Source organism: Eptatretus burgeri, chromosome 16 (genome assembly GCF_056783735.1).
Source record: "Eptatretus burgeri isolate ZD-2024b chromosome 16, Ebu_testis_v1, whole genome shotgun sequence".
Lineage (NCBI taxonomy): Eukaryota > Metazoa > Chordata > Myxini > Myxiniformes > Myxinidae > Eptatretus > Eptatretus burgeri.
Genome location: NC_140976.1, coordinates 9543749 through 9571649, shown reverse-complemented (window position 1 = coordinate 9571649; position 27901 = coordinate 9543749). Strand labels below are relative to the sequence as shown.

Genomic DNA, 27901 nt, shown 5'->3' with positions numbered 1-27901 from the left:
GGAGACGCATTTACAGGCACAACTATGCGGAGACATTTTTTCTTTCACATGTACTTTGTGTAGGAATGTTGACCTGATGATACATATTTGGTGATTGGATTCGAAAAACGAGTGGCAATGAGAGTTTATTCACTTATAGCTGGTTGCAGTTCTATTTTGGACACATTAATAACGGCCCCCTGTACACCATAAACATAATATTTTTCACCACAGTTTAAACATTCCTCATTGTTGTCGTTCTATTTTGAAGAACATAAATCAACCTGTGATGTCCTTTTCTGAACAGGATGAGATGAACTTTTGGAGGAGATTCAAAGTTTCAAACCAGAAGCCGAGAATATAAAAGCTGCCACATTCCTTATGCTGGGCATATCGGATCGGGCGAATCCAGCTTCGTGAACTCAATCAACACGGTTTTTGCAGGACGCCTTCGCCTGAGTGTCCTCTCTTTCTGGAGAGCAGGAAGTTTCACCTTGAAGGTAGTGTTCTGATTCAATCCAATGTGTATTGATCTCCTATCTCAGAATGCAATGTACCACGAAGCAGTTGCAGTCTTCCCACTGCTATTCTCACGTTGTTACCCCCACCGCTGCAGATGGGCAAAAGTTTTCACCCCAGTCTGTTTGTCGATCAGCAGGATATCTCAAAAGGTTGTTGACGGATTTGGCCGAAATCTGGTTGACAGGTTGGGTTTGTGACGAGGACGAATTAGTTGGATTTTGGTGAAGATCTGGATCCGTTTCGGACACGAGAATTTCGAAGAGATTCTTCACCATTGAGAGATTTGGTCAAAAACGATATATAACAAGTCTGGAGACGGAAATGGTTCACGAGCAGTATTTGACGATGCAGATTGTTTCAGAAGTCAAGGATGAGATAATGTGATAATTTTTGACCAAGTTATAAAAATGATCAACATGATGTGGTACGGGTGATAGGTCATTAGCTGCAAAATGTTGAAAACCCGGTTTTGTTCAACAACTTTCAAAATTTGACCTTTGCCTAACCTTTACAGGTCACAAAACAATGTTGTGGACATTAAAATAAGGAAACGGGATACGTGCTCTAGCTTATTGGAGTTTGTTCGTCGAAGAAGGTCGAAAACCCGGTTTGATTCCCACAACTTTGAAAAATTGACCTTTGTGAACTTTAAAGGTCAAAGGTCAAGGATTATGACCTTTGGTGCAAAACTTCCTCTGGAACATTCCAGGAACAATATAATATAACGTCACATCGGCTATATGGCATTTCACACTCTTCGGATTATCCATACTTTGATGAAATCAGCGTAAAAACAAACTTGAAGGGGGCGCCACGGGCAAGGTGTTCGAGATAGAGCAAAATGGCTTCAAGACTTTTGGTGGGGAATGACCTCAAGATTATGCATAAAAATATTGTCATCCTAGCTCTCAAAGTTTTGGCGGTCGTATGATTTTTATATCAAAATTTGCAATTTTCTTTATTTGACCTTGGGACGAAAATGAAAAATCGAGCTCCATGGAGCTATGCAGGTGCCATTGGGCTTACCAAATACCGAAACCCCTGCCAGATTCGTCAAACCCCCTCAGAGAAGATGGATTTTTATGTCAAATTTCGTAATTTTCTCAGTTCGTGACCTTGTGACCTTGACCTTGGGAGGAAAATGAAAAAAAAATCGAGCTACGTGGAGCTATGCAAGTGCCATTGGGCTAACCAAATACTGAAACCCCTGCCAGATTCGACAAACCCCCTCGGAGAAGATGGATTTTAATGTCAAAATTCGCAATTGTCTAAGTTCGTGACCTTGAGACCTTGACCTTGGTACGAAAATGAAAAATCGAGCTTGAGCTTGGGACGAAAATGAAAAATCGAGCTCTGTGGGGCGATGCAGTTGCCATTGGGCTAACCAAGTACCGAAAACCCTGCCAGATTCGACAAACCCCCTCGGAGAAGATGGATTTTTATGTCAAATTTCGCAATTTTCCAAGTTCGTGACCTTGTGACCTTGACCTAAGGATGAAAATGAAAAATCGAACTCTGTGGGGCGATTGAGTTGCCATTGGGCTAACCAAATACTGAAACCTCTGCCAGATTCGACAAACCCCCTCGGAGAAGATGGATTTTAATGTCAAAATTCGCAATTGTCTCAGTTCGTGACCTTGAGACCTTGACCTTGGTACGAAAATGAAAAATCGAGCTTGACCTTGGGACGAAAATGAAAAATCAAGCTCTGTGGGGCTATGCAAGTGGCATTGGGCTAACCAAATACCGAAACACCTGCCAGATTCGACAACCCCCTCGGAGAAGATGGATTTTTAAGTCAAATTTCACAATTTTCTAAGTTCGTGACCTTGTGACCTTGACATTGGGACGAAAATGAAAAATTGAGCTCTGTGGGGCTATGCAGATGCCATTGGGCTAACCAAATACCAAAACCTCTGCCAGATTTGACAACCCCCTCAGAGAAGATGGATTTTTATGTAAAAATTCGCAATTCTCTAAGTTCGTGACCTTGGGACGAAAAATAAAAAAATAAATCGAACTCCGTGGGGCTATGCAGGTGCCATTGGGCCAACCAAGTCCCGAAACCTCTGCCAGATTCGACAAACCCCCTCGGAGAAGATGGATTTTTATGTCAAATTTCGCAATTTTCTAAGTTTGTGATCTTGTGACCTTGACCTTGGGACGAAAATGAAAAATCGAGCTCTGTGGGGCTATGCAGATGCCATTGGGCTAACCAAATACCGAAACCTCTGCCAGATTCGACAAACCCCCTCGGAGAAGATGCATTTTTATGTAAAAATTCACAATTTTCTAAGTTCGTGACCTTGTGCCGAAAATGAAAAATTGAGCTCCGTGGGGCTATGCAGGTGCCATTGGGCTAACCAAATACTGAAACCCCTGCCAGATTTGACAAACCCCCTCGGAGAAGGTGCAATTTGAAATGGGCTACCCCTTAAAAACATGTTTTTTGTGCGTGGCTCCGCCATAATGGGCGCACCACGCCCATTCTCAGGAAAACAACTAGATCATGAAATAAACCTCCCACCAAAATTTTATCAGGATCGGAATAAAACCCATGGAGCTATGCTCGGGACAGACAGACAGACAGACAGACAGACACACACCAATAACGAATATAGTGGTCACTTACTGACTTGTGAACTTACTGACTCGTGAACCAAATAAAATCAATGCAAATCAAATGGAAGACCAAATCGGTACAGTCCTGCATTGGAGTAATCAGAAGGAACCCGAACAAGCAAAAAGCAAAGATGAAGTCATCAGGAGGAACCTGGATCGGATTCACATTTCAGCTGCTACTCCTCTCCCCTCAAACTCATCCAGGCACAGCCAAGTGAGCCTCATTTTAAAAAAAATCAAAAATTAAATAATTCTGGCTGCCAGACCATGTGGCCGATCAAGTTGAAATTTAAAACATGCATTCTCCATCACGAGTGGATCATAATTGTGAAGTTTCACATCGATTACTTAAGCGGTTCCAGAGAAAACATTTTAAAAAATATTTTTCTTCAATCAATTATTCCTGTAAAAACTTGTACACTGAAGGCTTGGGGAACATTTATGTGAAGTTTCCCCTCGATCTGTCCAGCCTTTCTGGAGAAGAAGATTTTTATGGGTTTTACGGTAAATCCAACATGGCTACCAACCCATGTGACCGATGACATCATGTGTAAACATTTTGTTCCTCATGGGTAGGCAGTCATACATGTAAAGTTTCGCCTCGATCTATTCAGCCACTTCAGAGAAGAGGATTTTTGAAGGTTTTTTGTTGTTTTTTTTAAAAACAATATGGCTGCTAAATCATGTGACCGATGATGTCATCAAAAACTTTTCTGTGGAACATTTTATCCTGAGATGGCCCTCAAAAATTTTCATACTGATCAGATGTAATGTTCTCCACATGCAATTATGACGTCATCAAAAAAAATCATGCTTCTTCCCCGTGAGGAGGACTTACCTTGTGCCAAGTTTCAAGTTTTTTTTCCCCTTCGTGCTGTTTCAGAGATACAGAAGTCCAAAGTTTTTTCCATTTTTTCAACATGGCTGCCACACTACATGACCTATGACATCATAATTATCATTAAAACATTTTACATGAGTCGTCACACCGATGGTGAAAATTTTGTTTCAATCTGACAAGCAGGTGCGGAGAAAAACAATAAAATTATGTGTGGGCAGATAGACAGACAGACAAATGAAAAAAACCAATGTCACCCCCAGGGTGACCAGTATCTTGCCAAAATGTGAACTTGAGTGACTTATTTATTCGATTAAAGTTACTCAACAAACAAGGGTTTCGTCAACCTTGATGCTTGACCTTTTTGTGACCTTGACCTTTAAATTTTCGTACGGTTAATGGTATCTCTCCAGGACCGTTGTACATGAAATATCAAGAGATTTTGATGAGAACTGAGGAAATACAATTTTCATGAAAAATCCGTTTTTTCGTCATGACGTCATCAAATGACGTCATAGCATCAAACTTTTGACAGATCTGGAAAGCACTTATCAAGCGCTTTCATATGAGGTATTACTCGATATGGTATCTAAGATTTCAAAATTTGACTTTGGGGTAGAAACTTTCGACCTCCAGCGTGAACCATGAAGGTCAAGGCCGATCGCCACCAAAAATTAATCAGCTGAGCGCCAGACCATGAACTATATTCCCATGAAGTTTGAAGACGATCTGATCAAAATTACTCAAAAAATAAGGGTTTCATCAACTCCCCTGATTTGCGACAAAGTGACCTTTGACCTTTGACCTTGACCTTGAAAATTTTATGCGCTGAAAGGGACCTCTATAGGCCTCTGATATGCGAAGTGACAAAAATTTCCAACGATAACTGTGCTCTGCAGAGTGATCGATACGTGATTACAGACAAACAAAAAAATATAATTAAATTAAAAAAAAACATACAAGCTGACTAACATATCTTGCAAAAACTTCGTTTTGGCAAGTTAACAAACACGAAAAAGACATCGTGCAGAGCACGATACTTACAAAATCCACCCCCTCTCCAAAGGTTACGATGGATACATCAAGTTGTCCATGTCATTGAGATTTAAATTGACAATCTTAATCAAGAATCAGGTCAATTGGATGAAAATTGATTATTTTTCAGATTGAAATTGATTTTAGAAGTTTGAACTTTTGTTGGCCTTTGACCTCTTGACATTAACAATAGTTGTATTCCAAATTCAGTGATGCACTATGCAATTGCTGCCTAATTTTCAGGTTAATCAGATAAAAATTTACGATTTTTCAGATGAAAATTGATTATTTTCGAAGTTTCACCTTGAGTTGACCTTTTGACCTCAAATACTTGCTTTCCCAATTCAGTGATAGACTATGCAATTGTTGTTTAATTTCCAAGTTAATTGGATGAAAAAATGACGATTTTAGAAAATAGACCCGAAGATGATCTTTGACCTCAAAATCAATAGGCTTCTTGGTTGAGACGACCTCCACAACTTGGTAAAGTTCTGTGACGATTGGTTTAGAATTGTGACGTGTCGGCGATTGACAGACAGACAGAACAAAATCGACTGACGAATGTACTTGAAAAATCTTCCATTTTGCAAGTAACAAACGGACCCAAATGCAATATCCTCTCCTTCGTCAAAGGTAACAAGAGTGGGAATTGTTTTGCAATACCTATCCCCTACCAACGTGATATTTACGAAGTCAAAAAAGGGAAGAACTGAAAAATTGATGAAACTCTCTGAAACTCGAACTTTTTCAGTAACTTATCATAATAAAGCCATGTACCAAGTTTCAGTTCAATATGTTAAACGGTATGGGGAAAAGGTCGAAAAAAACCACAGGTGGGATGGACAAATGGACAGATGGAGAGCAAACCTATAGTCCCCTCCGGTGAAACCGGTAGGGGACTAATAAGTACAAACTTCACAAACAGCAATGCAGCTATCCATTAACTCATGACTCTCAACATGGGAAATCGGTTCACACCTTAAACCCAGCCGGTTCTCACTGGGTGAAAGGTTGGCAGCGAACACCATTGGTCTTGTCAAAGTCTGGAAGGTGCACTCAAATAGTGAAACCGACACAGGCAGTCGTACCATAGTCCTCAGAATGTGAATTCCTGAATCATCGAAGCATCGAGGAGAACCGATTCAGCTGTGAGAGCCATACCACTGGAAATGAAGATGGGAATGGGTAAGATAAGAAAATAGAGATTACGTGATCCAAGGAGCAATCTTGGATCGTGTCACACAGTAGAAGGATTTGGGGTGGTTATTGATACAGGGGTAAACAGAGAGGGCAGTACCCAATGGCCAAGGCAACAAGCAGCAACACATCAACTAGTACGTACACCTCGTATTGTGGGAGTGGCAGGAGAAACGAGCACAGTTTTGATGGGTACACAGACCATTAACCAACCCAGATAGCACAACGACATTGGGCCAAATGTGGGCGAACGTTGGCAATAGATCGGAAAAGGTCGGAACGGTCACAAGCGGATTTCCAACATCAGTCCAACGTTGGCAATGAGGTGTAAATGCCTTCCGACGTTGGCCCAACGTCGGTGTACCATTTGGGAAGTGACCAGTGTTGTGGTCTTGTAACGTGACCGTCATGTTATGGGCAACCACTGAACTAAGTGACCACTACACATGGAAAGAAAAACACAACCGCCCGGTTTGACGTCCCAATTCTATAGTGTGCTTCTGGATGTATCGCATTGCCCCCTGCTGGCATTTTCATCATGGAATCTCCCATCAGGAATCAAATTCAGTGTGAACAGCTCAGTGCAGCAAGTCAATACAACCTAGGCTATCCTGCCCCTACCTCCAAGTATGCCACAAATAATCCAATGCCTGAGATTTGATTGGAAATACAGATCAGAATGCTCATACAAATGGACAAAGCAACGATCAATAAACGAGATGATGAACAAAATGATTATGCTGCGTTTTACTATATTTCACTATTTTCGATTTTGTAATGTTTTACCTTAACATCACAACTTCTCCCGTACACCTCCATAGGGTCACCATGCTCCGTGTGTGCTGCTTCCGTGGAGGTAGTCGTGGTGCAGAGTCTGCACACTACCTTGCTCAGGTCAGTCAACGCTTTGTAAGGAACTATCAATCATGACTGAACATCAAACATCAGTGAAATTCAAAGCCATTCAAGATCTAAAAACGATAAGGATTGAAGACATTGATAACAGCTGAGAACCAACCAGTCCCTGAGATCGGTTTCAGCCTGACATGGTATACATAGCAGACAGACATAAACATAAAATATAACCTGATTAATAAGTAATTATAATTCCTGCCATCTTCCTCATCCCTGTCTGCACTACTGCAGCAACACATCTCAACCACTTCCCTTCATCGCTTCCTCTGCTCACTCACCCAAAGAGCTCGTCACCTGAATCCGCCACAATATCATCCCTTCTCATTTGCACCCAGGGGTGGCTTTTTCATCAATCAAAATTCCCACATTTCTGCCACACGTCGGCTTTCGTCCATCACTCCGCCTCACCAAACGTCCACCCAGTCCGAAATGGGCCCTGATGTCGAGAGCAAGCTTGACATGTTCATTGAGAGAAAAAAAGATAACAGGTAATACAAGGGAAAAAATATTAATCATCATTACAATGACTTTTGTAATCACCGTACCTCATATGCAAACCGCAATGTCAAACTCGGTGATGCCAATGATAGTTCTTGTTCTGTTAAGTTAAATAATTATAATTGTTGGATGGTCAGGGGAGTGTGCTTTCCCTCTGAGCATAAATTTAAATGTAGTTACTAGTTCTATAAAATGTAAGGTAATTATCAGTTTTTGTTTCAAAACATTGTCAGAAGGGGTGTCCCCTTGTTTCTTATGACCCATAAATATTTTAGGCAAAAATTTGGTTTGATTTGTTAATCTTTACTGGTCCCACAGTTGGACAAGATTCCACATTTCAAGTGAAACTTCGAAAAAAATCAAATGGAGGAGAAGACAAAAAATTGCAACGAACATTTATTGAACTGAAAATTAACAAAAAAATTTATGAAAAAGAAATGTAGAACAATTATGCAAGTTGAGCAGGGCAATCAAATCGTTGGGCTCAAGGAGCAGGAGGGAACTTAGCAGTCACTCCAGCCTTTGTTCTCTTCACGGTCTTGCGGTCATGATGAACAACTTTGAGGAGGAACTGCTTCTGCTGCTCGTGCTCGTCTTCGGTTCGGGCTTGGAGTTTTTGTATCAGTGCCACTCCTCTCTCTGCTGCATCATTGGTGACCTGCAGGCCTCGGACGGTGGCTCGAGTTAGTGGATCTTGCAAAACATCTTCCACGTTATGGGTAGTGACCATCCTCCCAGCAAAGATCCCAATGGCCTCTAGTGTTCGCCCTGTTACCAATTTGGAAAGACCGTCAGGGAGAGTGAAGTTCTTCTTTTCAAGTCTCTTGAGTGCTTTCGAGGTTGCTGGACGGCTTAAGTTCTTGACCATGGCCGCCCGGTCATCAGGAGACACTCGTTCGTCGAAGAAGGCTAGGCCACTCCTTGCTCTTGTGAGGTACCAGAGGTGCCTTTGGAGGGCCTTCTCTGCCATTGACCCGAGTTCTCTATCCACAAACACCTGGAGAATCGCCAAGAACTCCAGGTCATTCTTCGCTGCACAGTTTGGGACAGCTGCCTCATGCCAGAATCTGACGTAAGTGACACTGACGAAACGGGCCAGTCGTCGGACTTCGCGTTTTTCCAAACTCGTCAGCTCCAGTTGTTGCAAAAACAGGGCAATCTTCAGGATATAAATAGCCTTTGCCATCCATCTCGCCTGATGGTAGACTCCAGGGGCCCTAAATCAAGGCAGATCTCCGCTCCATCCTCCTAGGTAGAGAAGAGAGAGCTGAAGGAGTTCGAGATAGTCCTCTCTTGGGAGGGCTGCATCATGGATGACTCTCCTGAGGAAGTCTATCATCTTCAGCCTTTGTGATTCGCTCCACTCATCCAGGGGTTGTTCGTCGCTGAGGGTACCGGCAGATGTCTTGTCCAAGACGTCCCATTTTCCTCGGAATCGTTTGAAGAGGGGAAGGTCGGGACCTGGGGGAGAGCCGAAGAGGAGTTCATAGGTGTTCTTCAGTACCACCTCGTGAATGTGATGTCGGCATGCCAGCCAAAGAAGAGGTCTTCCAAGGGACTGTTCAATTATGGTGCAGGCTCCGCTAATCATGCCACTGTTGGACGCAGTCGTATCAAATGAGAGACTGATGATCTTGTCAGCAATCTGATACGTGTCCAGCAGCCAAAGAACGGTATCTGCTCTCGACATAGACATATCGTTATTACTATCAACATATCGATATGCAATTATTGACATAGCTGACTAAGGGAACCTGTATGTTGTGTGCAATTGAATTCCAAACTCGTAACAATATTTAAAAGTTCATGATAGACGCTCTCAAAAGGCACCGTACATGTGCTCAGTATTTAAGGAGATCCGGATCTTGTCTATACAAGAGCTGAGGCCAAGAGATTGAGGTTTTGTCTTCACAAAAAGAAGAACAAGAAGAAGATGAACAACGCCAAGTTCTCTATGAGCAGCGTTCGCTACGCGAGACGCTGCTAAAAACGTCAACATACCATTCAAAAGTGTGCGACCTGTTAACACGGTCCCATTTCGCTAAGATTTTGCATGAAGCACTTTTTAAAGGAAAGTTTCAAAGGCAAAGCTGTGCTGACATTGCACTTCAGAAAAAATGAAACACCCGAATATATATATATATATATATATATATATATATATATATATATATATATATATATATATATATATATATATATATATATATATATATATATATATATATTGTTGCGAATTCGCGCCCGCCGGCATGCGAATGGCCACGTAACTCGAATCGCGGCACGTCGCCCACCGGACGGACAATTCTGTTGTGACCCTCTCGGACGTCTTTGTGATAAGCCGCAAATGTGGCAGCGCGGCGGTGCCCCGACTTCGTGCTCCTTCGCGGGTTTCGTTGGCACCGCTTGGAGTGGGGTGGGAACGGGGCCCCCTTTTCGCACTATCTCAGCGCGGGGGAAAAAGGGGGGGAATTGTTGATGCTCTGGGGAAAGAGTATAGCTGGCTTGCTTGGGTCCCGTGATGAGCGATTCCACCGTGACCTCGTCGCCGACCGCCGTCTTCCTTGCCTCGGACCCGAGATCCTCGGACTCTTCCCCCAATTCTCCTCAGCCGACTGCCGAAAACCACCGGGATGCCCTCGCCTCCCGACTCCACTCCGCGCTCCAACCCGACTCTGCCCAGAACTCTCTCCGCTTTTCTGCCACTCTCCGCTCTTCCAAAACCGACTCTGCCTCAAAACTCTTCGCTTTTCCAAAACCGACTCGACCCTTTTCTGCCACTCTCCGCTCTTCCAAAATTGACTCTGCCCAGATTCGCCTTGCGCTCGGCGCTTTATAGGCCGACAGGAGAACCCATATGCAAATTTCCGGATCAGAACGAGCTCGGGGGCGGAGCCACGCTCGCCCATTGGAAGGAGAAAAAGGGGCGTGAATCTCCCCTGATCCTAGAATTTGCATATCTCGATTCCACACAGACGCGCCTGGAGGCGGGGCCAAACTGCCCCGCGCTTGCTGATTGGACGGATCAGAAGTGGGCGTGCAGCATTCCTCATCCGAATTCTCCTCGGAAAGGCCGCATTTTGCGATCGCGGCTCGGCGCGTATCTTGTATGAGCCCAGGACAGCCCGACGCTCGGTGCTCACAGCTGGTGCGGGAATGGCCGCAGAAGGAGAGAGGTGAAGGTGGTGGAGGGTTTATGGTGGTGGTTTATGGCCATGGTGCCGTTCGGAATGGCAGTGATGCGATGTTTGCGGGAGCGAGTTGTGAAGGTAAAGATCGTGGCTGTTGGCGTTGTTGTTGTTGTGTGATGGTTGGAGCGTGGTTGGTTCAAAATAAAGATAGAACTGAAAAACGGCTATCTCAAAGCGTCGCAGCCCGAATGAATCACATTTATTCCCTCTAAACAACGGGTTTGGGGCTAACTACACATGTACTTACAGAGATATCTCACCTACGGGATCTGAATGGTGGTTTGCGAATTTCCTCAACCGCAACAATATATATCTATATATATATATATATATATATATATATATATATATATATATATATATATATATATATATATATATATATATATACACTGCATATGTGTGTGTATATGTATACATTTATGTGTATGTGTATATACCAAGTCGTATAACACCAGGGGGTTGACTCAGCCTGTCATCCTTCCGAGGTCGGCGAAATGAGTACCAGTGTACTGGGCCGGTGTATACCCTGGTTAAAATAGGTGTACCATATCCCTGTGTCGTAAGAGGCGACCAGGGTTGCATCAGGAAGGGCATCCGGTGTAAAACATGTGCCAAATCACTATGCGGATCATATGAATGATCCGCTGTGGCGACCCCTAACGGGAGCAGCCGAAAGAAGAAGAAGAAGAAGATATATATCACTTCTCTGTGCATGCACGATCAGGACAAATTCAGAGCAATAGTAGTGCTAAACTACAGGTTTGTTTTCCGATTCATGTTCAAAATACAACATTCAATTAAAATGAAGCTGTTCCTCAATCATAAACTGACGTTTGTAGACAGACAGACAGAAGTGAACCAATTGCTTATAACCCTGCTTTTCACTTCACATGCCTGGGGTAACAATAGTTAAATACTGAAATTTTTTGCCAAGATATTGTCTACCTGGAGTGAGTTATGTCGGGAGTGACATCAATGAGTCAAAATAATTATGGGGGGGGAGGGAGGGGGAAACCCCGAAGATGGTGGAAACAAAGTTATGTGTGCTGTGGAATGGAAGTGCATCGTGAACATTTCAGTGATACACATTTTGATGATGCACATCTTTCACATTGGACAGTGCGTTAAAAAATAGCTCATTGAGTGATCTTGAACATTTTCATGTGCAAACAACTGCTGTCACTCAAACAAACATCAAAAAACGCTGAATTATATACATTTTTTGAGAACCAACAAATAACGATAAGTGAACTGTTACAGAAGAGCTGGATGTAAATGTTGGAGTTGAGGAAATGATCAATTATTTTTACTCGGGATTCAATAAGTTCAGGACGAAGTTTAAACCTCAACCCTGGTTGAGGTCTCAACCCGGTGTTGACCAAGCGGTTCGGGTGGTGGCTCTGGATCCTCGGGTCCTGAGTTCAAGACCCATTTGCAGCTGAATTAACACCAGGGGGTTGAATCAGCCTCTCATCCTTCCGAGGTTGGCAAAATGAGTACCAGTGTAACAATCAAAAGGCTGCACACAAAGGGAAGGGGTATCGACGGATTGATTAAATCTGGTGTTGGTGTGGCGCAGGCATGGTGGGCGGAATGGCCTTCTCCTGTGCCTGAATTCTTTGTAAACTCTACCAGACTTCAAAGGGTGTAGGTAATCTTGCGATGATGGGTTGGGAAGTTAAAAATCATTCCCTATACACTCTAGATTGTCACCTTGTGATTTTCATCCCTCTGGATTGCTGAAAGAACATCTCCATGGAATTAAGTTTATGAACATAGAAGATGTCGAAGATGCACACCCGTCCCCACGATTTCTATGCAAGTGGTATCAAGGCACGACCACCTCAACGGCAAAAGTATATACTGTATGTGTAGCAAGGGAATACCTTGAAAATAACTTCCCAATACTTTAAAGTTTTCTTGGAAAAATGTCCACGTCGACAACTACAGTCGTTTTACATCTCCAACAGAGTATAACGGTGCCATATATTTTCTCCAAAGCCAAGAAGATACATAGGTTTGAGTATTTACCTTTGTCTGTAACAATCAATACGTACAGGGGTAAACCAAATCTGTAAATGTAAAATAAACGTTTTGTTTTCTTCCATCACAAGTGTTCATGCAGAGAGTGAGGAACATAGTGAGCTGTGTCCAGTCAACTCCTACACAGAATGGGACCCCCTTGAGGAGGTGATTGTGGGGTGTGCAGAAAATGCCTGTGTGCCACCATTTACTGTCGAGGTGAAGGTAAGCTCAACGGATTCACAAGTACCAAACTGCATTTGAAAATCAGCTTGTGGTTTGATGATGATCAAATGAAGTCACTTACATGATATTTGTATCACCTTATTGTAACCCCCTCTGCTTCATCTAATGTTCCTTTGAGTTAATCTCTCTCCCTAGGCTCATATCTCTCAGAATGACTGGAACTTCTTCAAAGAGAATGGTGGAAAACCATTCCCAAAAGAACACTTAAAGCTTGCAGTTGCTCAGATCTCTGAACTCTGTCGCGTGCTTGAGGGTGAGGGAGTGACGGTTCGCCGTCCTGACATCATAGACTGGAGCAAGCCCTACAGCACACCTGACTTCAAGTCCACTGGTGATTAAAAAATAAAAAAAACAGAAGCAATGAGTGGGACATATAGAAGTCGAAAGTGTATTTTGAACATATCAGGTGAGGTTTGATATATAGTATTCGACAAACAGAACAGCAAAACGCAAGAAACATATCATAATGGATAGACATGTTTCCTTTATATTTATAACTTACATGCAAAATAAGAGATTTCCTCAATGGATATTGCTTCCCAGTACAAGAACAGGTGAACAGGTGTCAACCTTGTGAAAACCACGTTTGGCTACTTTAATCAATATTGCAGTGAGGGACTCATTATAATTTTATAATAGTTGATAATTTGGACAGTCATCTCTGTTCTGCAGGCCTCTTTGCTGCTATGCCTCGAGACATCTTTCTTGTGGTTGGCGATGAGATCATCGAGGCCCCAATGGCATGGCGCTCACGCTTCTTTGAGTACCGTGCTTACCGCCCACTGCTTCGCGAGTACTTCCGCCGTGGTGCTCGTTGGACAACTGCACCAAAACCCCTCATGCAGGATGAACTCTATAATAATACTGTAATTATTTTTTGTACTGTAAATACTCCAATACTGTACTGCAAGTCGATTTTGGTGAAGATCCGAATCTGGATCTGGATACAAGGTTTATTCAATTTCTAAGATAATATTCACCATTAAGAGATTGGGCTAAAAACGATATATAGCATGATATTTCAAAAACTAATTGGGCCCGATATGTTCTCGTGGATCAGGCATTACGTGGCGCAGGTATGCGCTCTACCGGATGCCTTTCTCAATTTTTTAAGTGTCTACATCACAATACATTTCAACAAAGAATATACAAATAATTTAATGCTTCTTTTACAAAACATACTTTGTATTTGAATTGAAAAAAAAAAACATAATCCAATTTTCTGGCACATGATGTCACCACAGTCCACACTTTTAAGGGCGGACGTCCAGTTCAAGAGCCACACACTCAGAGCAGGAGTTATAGTTAGTTTATAGGAGAGTTATAGTTTTAGTTATAGTTTTAGAGAGTTATAGTTGGTTTTCTTGGACAACTGGATAATTATGAACACGAATGATGAAAAAACATTTGAGAAATGGCCTTCTGTCCTCGGGCTGTCATTGCTCGGACCCTAGTGTCAGCCACCTCAATCTGCAACTTACACTTGTAAATACTGTAAATAACACCTATACAGCTGTGTGCTGTGTTAAAGTTTACTTCTGTGTCGAACTCTTTTACAATGGTTCCCCAAATTTGTTTAGCACCAGCACCACAAAAGGTTAATCCAGCTCTGCATAACAAGGGTATGCTTCTGAATATTTCATTGGCTGTTGTATCATTTTGAATCTGACTTTGGCAGCTATTTTTACTAATATAACGAACTTAAACGAGGCACCTCTCTTAATTGCTTGCTTCTCTTTCCAAGTGGCTCGGCACGTGACTTGCAAAGTGGCTGATACGGAATGGCTGGGTTGGTAAGCGACATCAAGCTACTTGCTAAAGGAACACACCCCAGGATGGTGAAGCTTATGGAACAATTGTTTTTCATTAAGTTGAGAGGAGTCTCACATTTTCCACCAGTCTGACATGCTATTGTCCTCTGTTTTTAAACACAATTAGCTGCTTCATTTATATCACATATGTAACTAGAACGGCACTCAGTAGAACACATATCCCTCCACCAGGTTGAACAGTTTACGTTTTGTGTTCCCATTTATAGGCCGGATCTGCATCTGGACTTGAACCATATTTAACCGGCTTGTTCTTGTCACCTCCCCAACGCATCCACCAAGTTTTGTCATAACCCGTCCACAACCTTTTGAGATATCGTTCAATATATCGTTGTGGCATTGTCCCTCAATGGTGAAGAATCATTTACAAAATTATCGTATCCGCATTCGGATCAAGGTTTTCACTAACATCGACTCAATTTGTCCCCATCACACACCCAACCTTTCCACCAAGTTTCGTCCAAATCTGTTGTTTGTTGGGTCACCGAAAAAGGTGATACTGATTGTCAGTAATTCTGTCTGTTTGTTTGGATGTTTGTTCGTTTGTCATCAGCATAATTGGTAGTAAATTCGTGGGCGGATTTTGACCAAACTCGGGGGGTAGGTACATCTTATGACCTGGTGCTTTGGAAATTGTGATGGTTGCTCGGGACGCTTTGGTTCACTAGCAACAACCCAAAAACCTTCAAAATCAGTGCTGTTCATGCGAAATTAATTCCGAAAGCCATTATCCCACGTAGGGTTATGAAATTTCGCACGAATGATCTACAGGTGATGCTCTATTAAATATGTTCCGGTTTTGTGATATATATATATGGAATACTTTACCCTCAGTGCCCCCTACAATTAGGGTATGCGCGGAAATTGTCCAAAATTGAAGGCCGCCTAGCGACCAGGTGATTGTATCGATACGAATGAAACTTTGCAGGTTCATGGTACTCAATGAGAACTACAACTTTGCCTCAGAACATATTGACGGATTTCGCTTAGGTCAGGGGTCAAAGGTCAATTTGTGCAAAAATCGATAATATGAGAGAGCTGGAGGTGCCTTCGCGCCAAATGCTACTCCTCCTAGGGTTACGGTCGGATGGTCATGAAAATTTACACTAATCGTCTGGAATACAATGTGCACAAATGATCGAGCCGGATTTTCGATTTCGATCTTTGTTCACCCACAGCACCCTCGAGAACTTTGGGGATTTCCGATTTCAAACCGCATTTTCGGTACTTTTCATTCAAATGGATACCGAGTAGTTATCAGTCGATGGAACTGGATGAGATTTGATGTGCATAATCTACAGGTGATTCCCTATCCACTATATGACATCCATTTTGCTCTATATCTTATAGTTTCCATGCTAGGCGACCCATCGCCGCCTACCGGCTTTGTGTTTGTTTGTCCGTGGGTGAGCAGGATATCTGAAAAATTTGTGGACGGATTCAGACAAAACCTGGTGGAGAGGTTGAGAGTGTGACAAGAATGAAATGATTCGATTTTGGTGAAGATCTGGATACAGATACTCGAATTTTTAAGAGATTCTTCACCATTGAGAGATACAGTGAAAAACATGATACAGTGCAGCACGATATCTCAAAAAATTGGGGGCAGATTTGGAATAAACTTGGTGGACCGGTTGGTTGGGTGTGTGACGATGACAAATTGATTATATTTTTGGTGAAGATCTGAATCCTGATCTGAATACGAGTTTAAACAAGGACAAATATGTCCAAGAGCAGCGTCCTAAAGGCTTTATCGGCAAAAAAAACAAACAACAACTTCCGATATTTCGTCACGTGCCTTGATTAAGCCAATCGCAAGACCCGTCATGATGTATTTATGATATATAGTGTATTTACGAAATAAATAGTGTATTTACGAAATTACAATACGATAAATGGAATAATCTTTAAATAGTAACGTGAACTTTTCGAAACTTTAAAGCAAATGTCCGAATATATTTAAAAGTTCATGATAGACGCTCTCAAAAGGCACCGTCAATGTGAGGATGTGTACATGTGCTAAGTATTTAAGGAGATCCGGATCTTGTATATACAAGAGCTGAGTCCGAGAGGTTAAGGTTTTGTCTTCACAAGAAGAAGAGCAAAAGAAGAAGAAGAAGAAGAACAACAACAACAACAACAACGCCGAGCTCTCGATGAGCAGCATTCGCAAGGCGAGACGCTGCTAAAAAAATATTTTAGGGGAATCTCACCATTGAGATGTTCCACAGGTGAGAGAAAAGAGGAACAAATGAGTGGAGGTGAGCAGTGAACCTGGATTTTGAGAGTTTCACCAGAAGTGGATCAATAGCAGACCATCTCTGCACCCTACAGAAACCTGGGGATGACAAAGCACAGAAAAGGCAGAGGGTGCAAGACCAAAAAGGAGACAATAGAAAACAAAAAGGGCACCAAACTTTCTTTGATACCAGAGTAATAGCCCCAGAGATTCAGCTTCATCACAGGAGATTCCAATGACTGAGGGCCTTGCTTTCCATGGAAACAGATGCCAACTTGGATTTGTGCTTTGTCCAAGAAATATGGTGGCTGAAGGTAAGGCCCAAAGGTTTGAGTAACTGAACTTCAAGAGGTTTGTTAAGGAAATAGATGGAAGAATTCCCAGATTGTCCTTTCAGAAAGACAGAGTGAGAACATGGCACGTGTAAGGGTTCCCTTCCAAGGAACTTCAACGTAGTAATAATCGATTATGCCCATCTTTGCCTCAGAAATGGTGACCAACCGATGGTTGTTTGTCCCTGCTCTATCCCTTTAAATGCTGAACTTCAAACAAGGAAACAGCATGTACCATTTGGAAAGTCTTTGGTATGACTCAGCCTGGGTTCAAACCACCAACCACCCATACTCAGAGTGGATGCTCTAACCATTATGCCTGAGGTGACAATTCCCCTGAGTGCATTGGTTCTGATGATGGTGTTTCAACCAGAACAAAAGGAATCTCACTTGCATTCAAAACGCAATGAATCATTGAGAGATTGCGAGTGTTCACATGATTGCTTTATTACAAATTTTAGCAACAATACAAAGAAAATTGAATGAGTCACTACACATGCCATTGAAAGACATGTTCAAAAAGTGTTGGACCAACTCCTGATTTTATGAAGGTCTGCAGAGGGAAGAGACTGATGACTGCCTATATGAGGAATGGGTGAACCTTTGGCAGAGGATGGAGTAATCAGCAAAAATATAAGAAGGATTGTCCAGAGTATTGGAAACATAGTTGATGAAGATAAGAACAGGACTGGGCCCAAGACATAGCCTTGGAGCACTCCAGCTTCGACAGGGATAGGAAATGAGAGGATCCTATTGAGAGCCACACACTGACTTTGAGAGTAGAGGGAGTCAGCAAACGATGAGAAAAGGTGGCCTTGGATGCCGTAGGCTGTGTTTGGAGAGCAAAACGGGGAGCGAGACTGTGTCAAATGCCTGAGATCAAGGGCCACCATCCCTTGTTTGGAGAGCAGCATGTCCAGCGTGAACTGGCCTGATCTGTATCCAATCTGATGATCGTCTGCGATCATGTAGTTGGAGAAAAGGAATGATTTGTTGGCAACTGAAGTAATATTAGAAGTAAGCTAATGGTCCTGTAGTTAAGAGTATCTGCTTTTGCTCAGTCCAATCCTTCTCCACCCCAGAGACTGTGGTTTTATTCATGTTCATCAGCATAGAATCTGCAAAAAAGAAATCGCTGTACTGTATAATTAACCTCTGCCATCTTCGAAGATGGATGGAGGTTACTGTTTTCACTACTTTCTGTTTGTTTGTTTGTTTGTTTGTGAACAGTATTACGGAAAAACTCCTCGACGGATTTCGACGAAACTTGCTGGGGGGGTTAGGTATGGTCCAAGGATCATGCCATTAAATTTTGGACTTGGTCCCCCCCCCCCCCCCCCACGAAAAAATTGTTAGAGAAAATTTTTTTTTTTGCATTTCTACATGTTTTCAGTGATTTCCAACCCCCCCCAAATATTTTTTACCCTCGCCCCCACAAAAGAGAATTTTTTTTGCATTTCTACATGTTTTAAGTGATTTCCAACCCCCCCAAAAAATTGTTAGACAATTTTTTTTTTGCATTTCTACATGATTTAAGTGATTTCCACCCCCCCCCAAAAATTGTTACCCCCCACCAAAAAAAATAAAGAATTTTTTTTGCATTTCTACATGTTTTAAGTGATTTCCAACCCCCCCAAAAATTGTTACCCCCCCCCAAAAAAAAAAAACATTTTTTTTGCATTTCTACATGTTTTAAGTGATTTCCAACCCCCCTCCAAAAAAAAAATTGTTAGAGAAAAAAAAAATTTTGCAACTTTTTTTTCAACAAAAAAACAACTTTTTTTTTTTTTTTTTGCATTTATACATGTTTTAAGTGATTTCCAACCCCCCCCCCCCCCCAAAAAAAATGGAGAAAAGAACTATAACTCTGTCAGCACGGTTAACATCATATTTAATTAATAAGATATAAGGTTCACTTGAGTGACCCAGCAGTATTGGCAGCGGAGGTTTTGCACTCTCCCGAGTGCTCTTCCTCTACTTATCCTAGTTTTAATGTTTCACACATTTATGCTTGTTTGTGTCTCCATGCATTTCTCAGCCACCGAGACATTAAGTCTTTCTCCTACACTCTACCTAAGGACTATCCCGTGTTCTCCGTCGAGGATAGGAATGCACTCGTTGCAAAAGGCCACTTCGTTACAACGGAACACGAGCCCTGCTTTGACGCGGCAGATTTCATTCGAGCCGGAAGGGATATATTTGTGCAAAGAAGCCAGGTATGATGACGTAATTGCTTTTATTACATCGCCATTCATATCGATAATATAATCCTCATTTGTCAATCATTTCCTTCTCATTACCAGCATCCCAACAGTGAATGTCAGAAGTAATAAAGCTTGGCACCATTTCGCTGGATGTAGGATTTGTATCATACATTTATCATTGGTTACAGGTAACAAACAACTTCGGGATCGAGTGGATGCGACGACACCTTGGGCCACGGTTCCGCGTGCATAAATTGTCCTTCCGTGACCCAAACCCAATGCACATCGATTCGACCTTCAACATCATTGGACCAGGGTTGGTGATTTCAAACCCTGACAGACCTTGCAATCAGGTAAGATTAGAGATCCTGTGCATGATTTCAAGGATGTTCCATCGAGTAAGGAGCAGCGACAAAACCATCTCTGTCCGTCACTTATTATTGCAGATTGACATGTTCAAGAAGGCTGGATGGAGAACCATAACACCGCCAGATCCACTGATCCCACATGGTGAGGTTGTTTTCCTGGTGAAGTGTGAAGATGATTCCAAAACCTAATTGTCAAAATGTTTTTAACAGCTCAATTCAAATATTTTTCTCAATTAGATACAAATTTCAGAGAATATTTTCAATTCATCCCATATCCTCAAATTATATCACCTTCCAATTTTGTTCCTCTGTCATTTCTTTCTCATCCAACACAGACCACCCACTTTGGATGTCCTCTCGCTGGCTCTCTATAAATGTGCTGATGCTTGATGAACATCGAGTGATCGTTGAGAAAGAGGAACAAACGACACAGAAGATGTTTGAGAAACTTGGTAGGTTCTTCACACTCTCACGATGTCTCTCCGAAAGGACTGTTTGGAACCCCCCCCCCGTGCCGCCCCTCCCACCCCCCATCTACTTTCTCAACAATTCTCTGGAAGAAGTCTTTTCTTTCAATCTTTTGGGTCTCACGATCTGCCATGATCTTTCCTGGAAAAGCCACATTTCAAACCTGGCCTCCAAAGCCAGTCGCCGACTGGGAATCCTTCGTCGTGCAAAGTCCTTCCTCGGCCCACATGAGCTCCTGACCACTTACAAAGCTTTCGTCCGCAGCCTGATGGAGTACTGCTCTCCCCTCTGGGCTGGCGCTTCTGCCTCTCACCTTTCTCAGCTTCACACTGTGGAAACCAAGACATTTAGGATCATTAGTATCTCCCACGATAAGGCTGTCTTTGGGTCTCTCACTCTCTCACTGCAGGCAGGTCGGTGGTGTTTTTGTCTTCTCCCATCTCCTTTCCGGTCTCGCCCCCCCCCCCCGCAGCTCTCTATACGATTTGTCCCCACCATATTTCCGCAGGGCGCTCAGGTCCGTCAACAACCCCCTTCTGGTAAAACTACCAAAATCACGAATCACTGCTCACCTTCATTGTTTCATTCCTCTTTTTTTCTCACCTTTGGAATAAACTCCCTCTCTCTATTCAATCCCATTCTTCCCTCCAGGCCTTCAAAACAGCTGTTCACCACCACCTCTTACCACCCCCATCCAAATCCTCGATCTTTTCTACCTCGTTAACCCACCCCAAACCCACCTCCTTCAAATTCCCTGCTTTCCTTCCTGAAAGTCCATGTTGTGTCCATCTTGTATACCCAGTGTTCCCCACCCCATTCATCTCCCTTCCACAGATTTAATGTCTCTATTCCTCACTGTTTTATCCTTCCCACGCCCCTCTTCTTTCATGCCCCCCTTGCTGTGCGTTGTGTGGTAGCTATCATTTCTTGAAAGCGCGACTGTGTCGCTGATGCAGTGCCCCTCTTCCAGTGCACAGTGGTACTCATTTTGCCGACCTCGGAAGGATGACAAGCTGAGTCAAACCCCTGGTGCATTTATTGAGCGGCCATCGGGACTTGAACTCAGGACCCTAGGATCCCAAGCCGCCACCCTCACCACGAAGCCAACACCAAGCTTTGCATACGAGCCTTGACAAGGTGTACAGAAAACAAACAAACAAACAAAAAATCAGTGTCTGATATTGTCCTTTCCAAGATGGATCATGCGTTTTGTTGCATGACCTCTGCCATTTAAACGAGGATGCATCATTGTAGAAATTTTGCCAGATGCTGATCAATGATATTTTGGTATCACATAATTGGTACTCCCTCGTAGAGACATCAGGATAAATTTCATCCTCACGCTCACATCCTGATAAACCAACTGAGAACAGGCTTTCCAAAACATCGACATTAGTCTTGAGGAGTTTGAAATTAATTCCATTTTGAGAACTACTTGATCAATAATTTGGGTACACAGGTGGATTTATCAGAACTCCTTGCTGATCTATACGAGCAGCAACACTGCCACTAAACTTGCTGTAGTACACCAATTAAAGTTTTATAGCTTTGAATATTCGGTCTTCAGAAGAATTGAGGGGTCGCTATTCATTCTTTGGAAGAGCAGAAGGAGCATGTCCAGAGTTGAGTGGCAGGATCGGAATTCAAACTGATAATCAAAGATCAGGCAGTTTGAAAATGGCAGCCATGATGGCTTCCCATGATCTTACTTGTAATTGAAAGTAAGAACACACCTAAAGCATTTCGGTAAACCATTTACCAAAATGTTCATGCGAAATTCAATCATCTTGCATCTGAGAAATCGTCACGACAAGGTTTCAGTGTCGTCTGTATTTAAGATCACCGTGATGTCACCATCCCATCCCATCCCATCTCATCCCTTTCATGAACATTGACGATTTGCCTTTCACTCTTTTCCCATGATATTATACTTCTCAGAAGTCTCCCTCAAGCACTCATCATGTATCACACCAGCCCGATGAGTATAATGCCATTCATCATGTGTTTGATTAACAGCTGTGATTTGTACGATGGGGGAGTGGGGGGGGGGGGGAGTGTGACCAATGCTCTCTTTTCACCCATTCATCCCACAGGAATAACCCCAATCCCTGTGTCTATCTGCTTTGCCAACTCCCTCGGTGGCGGATTCCACTGCTGGACATGTGACATCCGCAGACGTGGGGGTTACGCTTCATACTTTGAATAGATGTTATTGTTTTTTAATCTTGACTATTTTTAGCCATTCTTTGTCAGGACGTAATTGCTTTCTTTAGTCACAAAATGTGATAACGTCATTGGATTTTTAATGATAATTATTTTCTTCATTGTGCTGTATCCCTCTTTTTCCTTCTGTTTGTGCCGAATTCCTCTCCCCATTCTGATAACATTTTTAACCTCCGCCATCTTTGAAGATGGATGGAGGTTACTGTTTTCACCCCTTTCTGTTTGTTTGTGAACAGGATTACGGAAAAACTCCTCGACGGATTTCGACGAAACTTAGTGGGGGGGTTAGGTATGGTTCAAGGATCATGCCATTAAATTTTGGACTTGGTCCCCCCCCCCCGCCCAAAAAAATTGTGAGAGAAAAATTTTTTTTTTTGCATTTCTACATGTTTTAAGTGATTTCCAACCCCCCCAATTTTTTTTTACCCCCCCCAAAAAAAATGTTAGAGAATTTTTTTTTTGCATTTCTACATGTTTTAAGTGATTTCCAACGCCCCCCCAAAAAAATTGTTAGAGAATTTTTTTTTTTTACATTTCTACATGTTTTAAGTGATTTCCAACCCCCCCCAAAAAAAAATTTAGAGAAAAAAAATTTTTTTTTTGCATTTCTACATGTTTTAAGTGATTTCCAACCCGCACCCCCCCCAAAAAAAATAGTTACCGACTGGGAATCTTTTGGGTCTTTTATACTATATACGATATATAGCACGATATTTCAACCCTAACCCTAACCCTAACAACCCTAACAGCTTGGTCCAAAGGACCCCCAAAAAAATTGTTAGAGAAATTTTTTTTTGCATTTCTAAATGTTTTAACTGATTTCCAACCCCTCCCAAAAAAATTGTTACCCCCCGCCCAAATTTTTTTTTGCATTGCTACATGTTTTCAGTGATTTCCAACCCCCCCCAAAAAAAACAATTTTTGCAACTTTTCTTCCAACAAAATTTCGATTTTTTTTTTGCATTTTTACATGTTTTAAGTGATTTCCAACCCCGCCCCCCCCCAAAATGTTGGAGAAAAGAACTAAAACTCTCAGCACTGTTGACATCATATTTAATGAATAAGATATAAGGTTGACTTGAGTGACCCAGCAGTATTGGCGGCGGAGGTTTTGCACTCTCCCGAGTGTTACCCCTCTAGTTATTACTCTGTTGTTACTCAAGATGGATTTTTCATAACTGCCTTTTGTCTCCCCATTATTTGTTATTGCATGTTATCTTCAAGGTGGATTGATCATGTTAATCGTACTTTTGAAAAAAAATAAGATCTTTGTTGAGAATAAATAGCAGGAGTCCACAATATACTTTATGTTTTCATGTAGGATGGGTGGTGGAAGGTGGTGTGGAGATTGTGGGAGGAGGGGAAGTTGGGGGCATGGAGTAAATTGGGGAAAGGAAGAGGTTAAAAGGAAGAAAAGTGTGGGGATCGGAAGGAAATGCAGATTGGAAGAGTGTAGGATATGTGAGAGGGAAGTGGCACGTCGGAGGCATACATCAATTGAAGAGGAAGGGGACAACACAAAGACTGGTTTTTACATGTTATAAAGAGATGTAAGCCTGTTGTTGACTTGGTGGTTTGGGTGGCCAGCTTGAGATCCTGGGGTCCTGAGTTCGAGCCCCGTTGGCTGCTGAATTAACACCAGGTGGGGTTGACTCAGCCTGTCATCCTTCCGAGGTCGGCGAAATGAGTACCGGTGTACTGGTCCCAGTGTGTGCCCCGGTGAGAAGAGATAAACCGTATCCCTGCGTGTCATAAGAGGCAACTCAATGGTTGGCGTCAGGAAGGACATCCAGCTACGAAAAAAAACATTACCTCAAAAGGGGAACCATGATTGTCATGGGGCCCACAAGGCTAACCCCTGCTCTAGCAGGGGAAAATAAAAGGTCTTAAAATAATTGTGTGTGTGTGTGTGTGTGTGTGTGTGTGTGTGTGTGTGTGTGTGTGTGTGTGTGTGTGTGTGTGTGTGTGTGTGTGTGTGTGTGTGTGTGTACGTTATAAAGAGATGACGACAAAGCAACATACCTCAACAGAAGACAATGACAAAATTATTACCTCCACCACTGAAGGTGGATGGAGGTTCTGTTTTCACCCCTGTCCATTTGTTTGTTTGTAAAGAAAATATCTCAAAGTTATCAACAGATTTGGACGAAATTTTGCAGAGAGCTTGGGTGTGTGACAAGGACGAAATTATTAGATTTTGGTGAAAATCAGAATGAGAATCTGGATCCGAGAAATTTAAAAGTGATTCTTCACCATTGAGTGATGGGGCGAAAACGACAAAGGATATCTCAAAAAGTTGTGGACTGATTCAGACGAAACTTGCTGGTCAAGTTGGGTGTGTAAAAAGGAAGAATTGATGAGATTTTGGTGAAGATCCAAATCCTAGAATCACCACCATTGAGTGATCAGGCTAAAACGATATAGAGCACGATATTTCAAGAAATTATATTCAACCGAGTAGACAGTGATAGGACCAGGGGCCATAGATTGAGAGTAAAGAAGAGGAGAGTTAAGACAGTAGCGATGCAGGGGACTTTTACTCAGAGAGTAGTTAATGCATGGAATTGTCTCCCTGGAAAGGTAGTAACAGCAGAAACAGTAGATTAACTTAAATTAGAATTAGATAGGTACCTGGAAGTTATGAAGGTAGAGGGGTATGGGGATGTTGGCAGGACTTTTAGGTAGGTTGAACACAGATGAGTGATTGTGTGCATGTGTATGGAATGCTGTTGGTGGGGGTCTCGTCAAGGGGTGTTGTGTAGTTGATGTGCGTTTTTTATCCAAGCCCACGCCCCCTCCCATGGGGGGAAACTACAAAAAAAACACAATTTAAATTAAAAAAAACATTTTCATTTTCTTCTTTTAATCTCGTGTTGATACATTGGTGTGGTGTTGATGTGGCACAGACATTATGGGCTGAATGGCCTCCATCTAATTTCCTTGTGCGTTTGCTTGATGAGAAAACAAATGCTTCACACATCTCAATTCGCTGTATTCCCATCTGAACTTCAGATTTCGCTCATTCAACTAACCATCTCACACCGTGGGGAAGAGTTCGGAAGGTTGGGTTAAGGGTTCGGAGAGTCCCCATTTATTTATTCTGTACAGGCTTGGAAGAGCGCTTATAAAAAAAAGGAAGAGTTGGAGAAGGATAAAGGGAGTATGGGAGGAAGCAGGAAAGAAGGAGGAAAAGTTTCTGCCATTTTAAGGATGTAAGAAATAGATATCTTTTCGGATAATGTCGGAGGGGGGCGAGTGTTTCAGGAGGGGGTGTGCCGTACACTTTTTTGTTTTTTTGTATTCCTTGTCGAGGCTCGTGTGAGAGCTAACACACATCGCACAGCAAGGGGGGCATGAGACAATAGGAGTGCGAGTAGGAAGGACAAAACAGTAGGGAACAGAGACATTAGGAGATCTGTGGAAGGGAGAGGGATGGGGTGGGGAACATGGGGAATACAAGATGGACATTACAGGGACTTTCAGGAAGGAAAGCAGGAAATTTGAAGGAGGTGGGCTTGGGTGCGAATTAACGGGGGTAGAAAAGATCGAGGATTTGGATGGGGAATAATAAGAGGTGGTGGTGAACAGCTGTTTTGAAGGCCTTGAGGGAAGAATGGGATTGAATAGAGTGAGGGAGTTTATTCCAAAGGCGGGAAAAAAGAGGAATGAAAGAGTGAAGGTGAGCAGTGAGTCGTGATTTTGGTAGTTTTACCAGAAGGGGGTTGTTGGCGGACCTTGAGCACCCTGCAGAAAGGTGATGGAGAGTGTTGGGTAAATTATTACTCTCGAGACAAGAAACCTTTGCCTCAGTCTGAGTAGGTCAAAGTGTTTGTTTTGTTCTCTCTACTGTTCTATTATTTAGTTGTTAAGGCCTATCACCTACTTATAATCTTGTCTTTCTTTGACACTTTGGACATTGTTTGGTTCTTTTGCGAGTACAAGGTGACCGGGCTGATAAGCTGTACATTCTGTTCTTTGCTATCAAAAGCCCACTCTGCTTTAAAATGGTATATATATATATATATATATATATATATATATATATATATATATATATATATATATATATATATATATATATATATATATATATATATATATTGTTGTGGTTGAGGAAATTCGCAAATCACCATTCAGGTCCTGTAGGTGAGATATCTCTGTAAGTACATGTGTAGTTAGCCCAAACCCGTTGTTTAGAGGGAATAAATGTGATTCATTCGGGCTGCGACCCTTTAAGATTTTCTGTTCTATCTTTATTTTGAACCAACCACGTCTCAACCGCCATCACACAACAACCACCAACCGCAACACCGCTTCACAACAACAACGCCAACAGCCACGGCCTTTACCTTCACAACTCGCTCTCGCAACCATCGCATCACCCCCATTCCAAGCGTCGCCATGGCCATCATCGCCACAATAAACCCTCCACCACCTTCACCTCTCCTCCTTCTGCCGCCATTCCCGCGCCGCTTGTGAACTCCGAGCGTCAGGCTGTCCTGGCCTCATGCAGGGCGCGCGCCGAGCAGCGGGTGCAAAGAGCGGCCTTTCCGAGGGGAAGTCGGATCAGGAATGATTCACGCCCACTTCCGATCCCTCCAATCATTAAGCGCGGGGCGATTTGGCCCCGCCTCCAGGCGCGTCGGAGTAGAATCGATATATGCAGATTCGCGGATCAGGAATGATTCACGCCCACTTTTCCTCCGTCCAATGGGCGAGCGTGGCTCCGCCCCCGAGCCCATCCTGATCCGAAAATCTGCATATGGGTTCTCCTGTCGCACCATAAAGCGCCGAGCGCGGGGCGAATTGAGTCAGTGGAGGTTTTTCTGTTTCGGGCTCGGGTGAGTTGTGGCGGTGGCGAAGTGTGGCAGCAGCAGTCAAGACGGGTCTGGAGGAGAGTCGGTCTGTCGGGGAGCTGCAGAGAGGAGAAGCCGGGAACGCGGTCGAGGGCGCAGTGGAGTCGCTCGTCGCGGGACCCAAGCAAGCCAGCTATCCTCTTTCCCCAGAGCATCAACAACCCCCCCGTTCCCCCCCCCCCGCGCTGAGATAGTGCAAAAAGGGGGCCCCGTTCCCACCCCATTCCAGGCAGTGCCAGCGAGGCCCGCGGAGTCGGGGGGCCGCCGCCATTTTGCGGCTCATCACAAGACGGGTAGGCTCTGCCCGGTCTCGC

At 43.0% G+C, this 27901-nt stretch overlaps 2 protein-coding genes across 3 annotated transcripts in view; one reads left to right on the top strand and one right to left on the bottom strand.

The window, feature by feature from the left end:
• Positions 1–7116, bottom strand: part of LOC147010472 (uncharacterized) — an 83511-nt gene extending 76395 nt beyond the window's left edge. The window contains exons 1-3 of one of the 2 annotated variants that reach the window (XM_085860412.1): positions 6980–7116; positions 5975–6159; positions 3962–4064 (exon numbers count right to left, since the gene is read on the bottom strand). The gene's annotated coding sequence lies outside the window, so the exon portion shown is untranslated. Of the gene's footprint in view, positions 1–3961; positions 4065–5974; positions 6459–6979 lie in introns of those variants that run through there. The other variant, XM_085860411.1, reaches the window with a different exon arrangement.
• On the top strand, positions 413–23045 carry LOC147010471 (glycine amidinotransferase, mitochondrial-like). Its single transcript, XM_085860409.1, has 11 exons — positions 413–479; positions 7015–7087; positions 7340–7596; positions 12915–13047; positions 13204–13399; positions 13741–13934; positions 19547–19684; positions 19861–20025; positions 20119–20182; positions 20376–20492; positions 22602–23045. The coding sequence occupies exons 2-11, from the start codon at positions 7022–7024 to the stop codon at positions 22712–22714; spliced, it is 1443 nt and encodes a 480-aa protein (XP_085716535.1). The 5' UTR covers positions 413–479; positions 7015–7021; the 3' UTR covers positions 22715–23045.
• Positions 23046–27901: the final 4856 nt, after the last annotated feature.

Excerpts from the sequence above, each read along its gene's own strand:
- LOC147010471 (XM_085860409.1), top strand. The coding sequence starts at position 7,022 with ATGCTCCGTGTGTGCTGCTTCCGTGGAGGTAGTCGTGGTGCAGAGTCT. Across the intron at positions 13,048-13,203 it reads CATTTACTGTCGAGGTGAAG|GCTCATATCTCTCAGAATGA; the intron begins GTAAGCTCAACG and ends CTCTCTCCCTAG. Across the intron at positions 20,493-22,601 it reads GAAGATGTTTGAGAAACTTG|GAATAACCCCAATCCCTGTG; the intron begins GTAGGTTCTTCA and ends TTCATCCCACAG.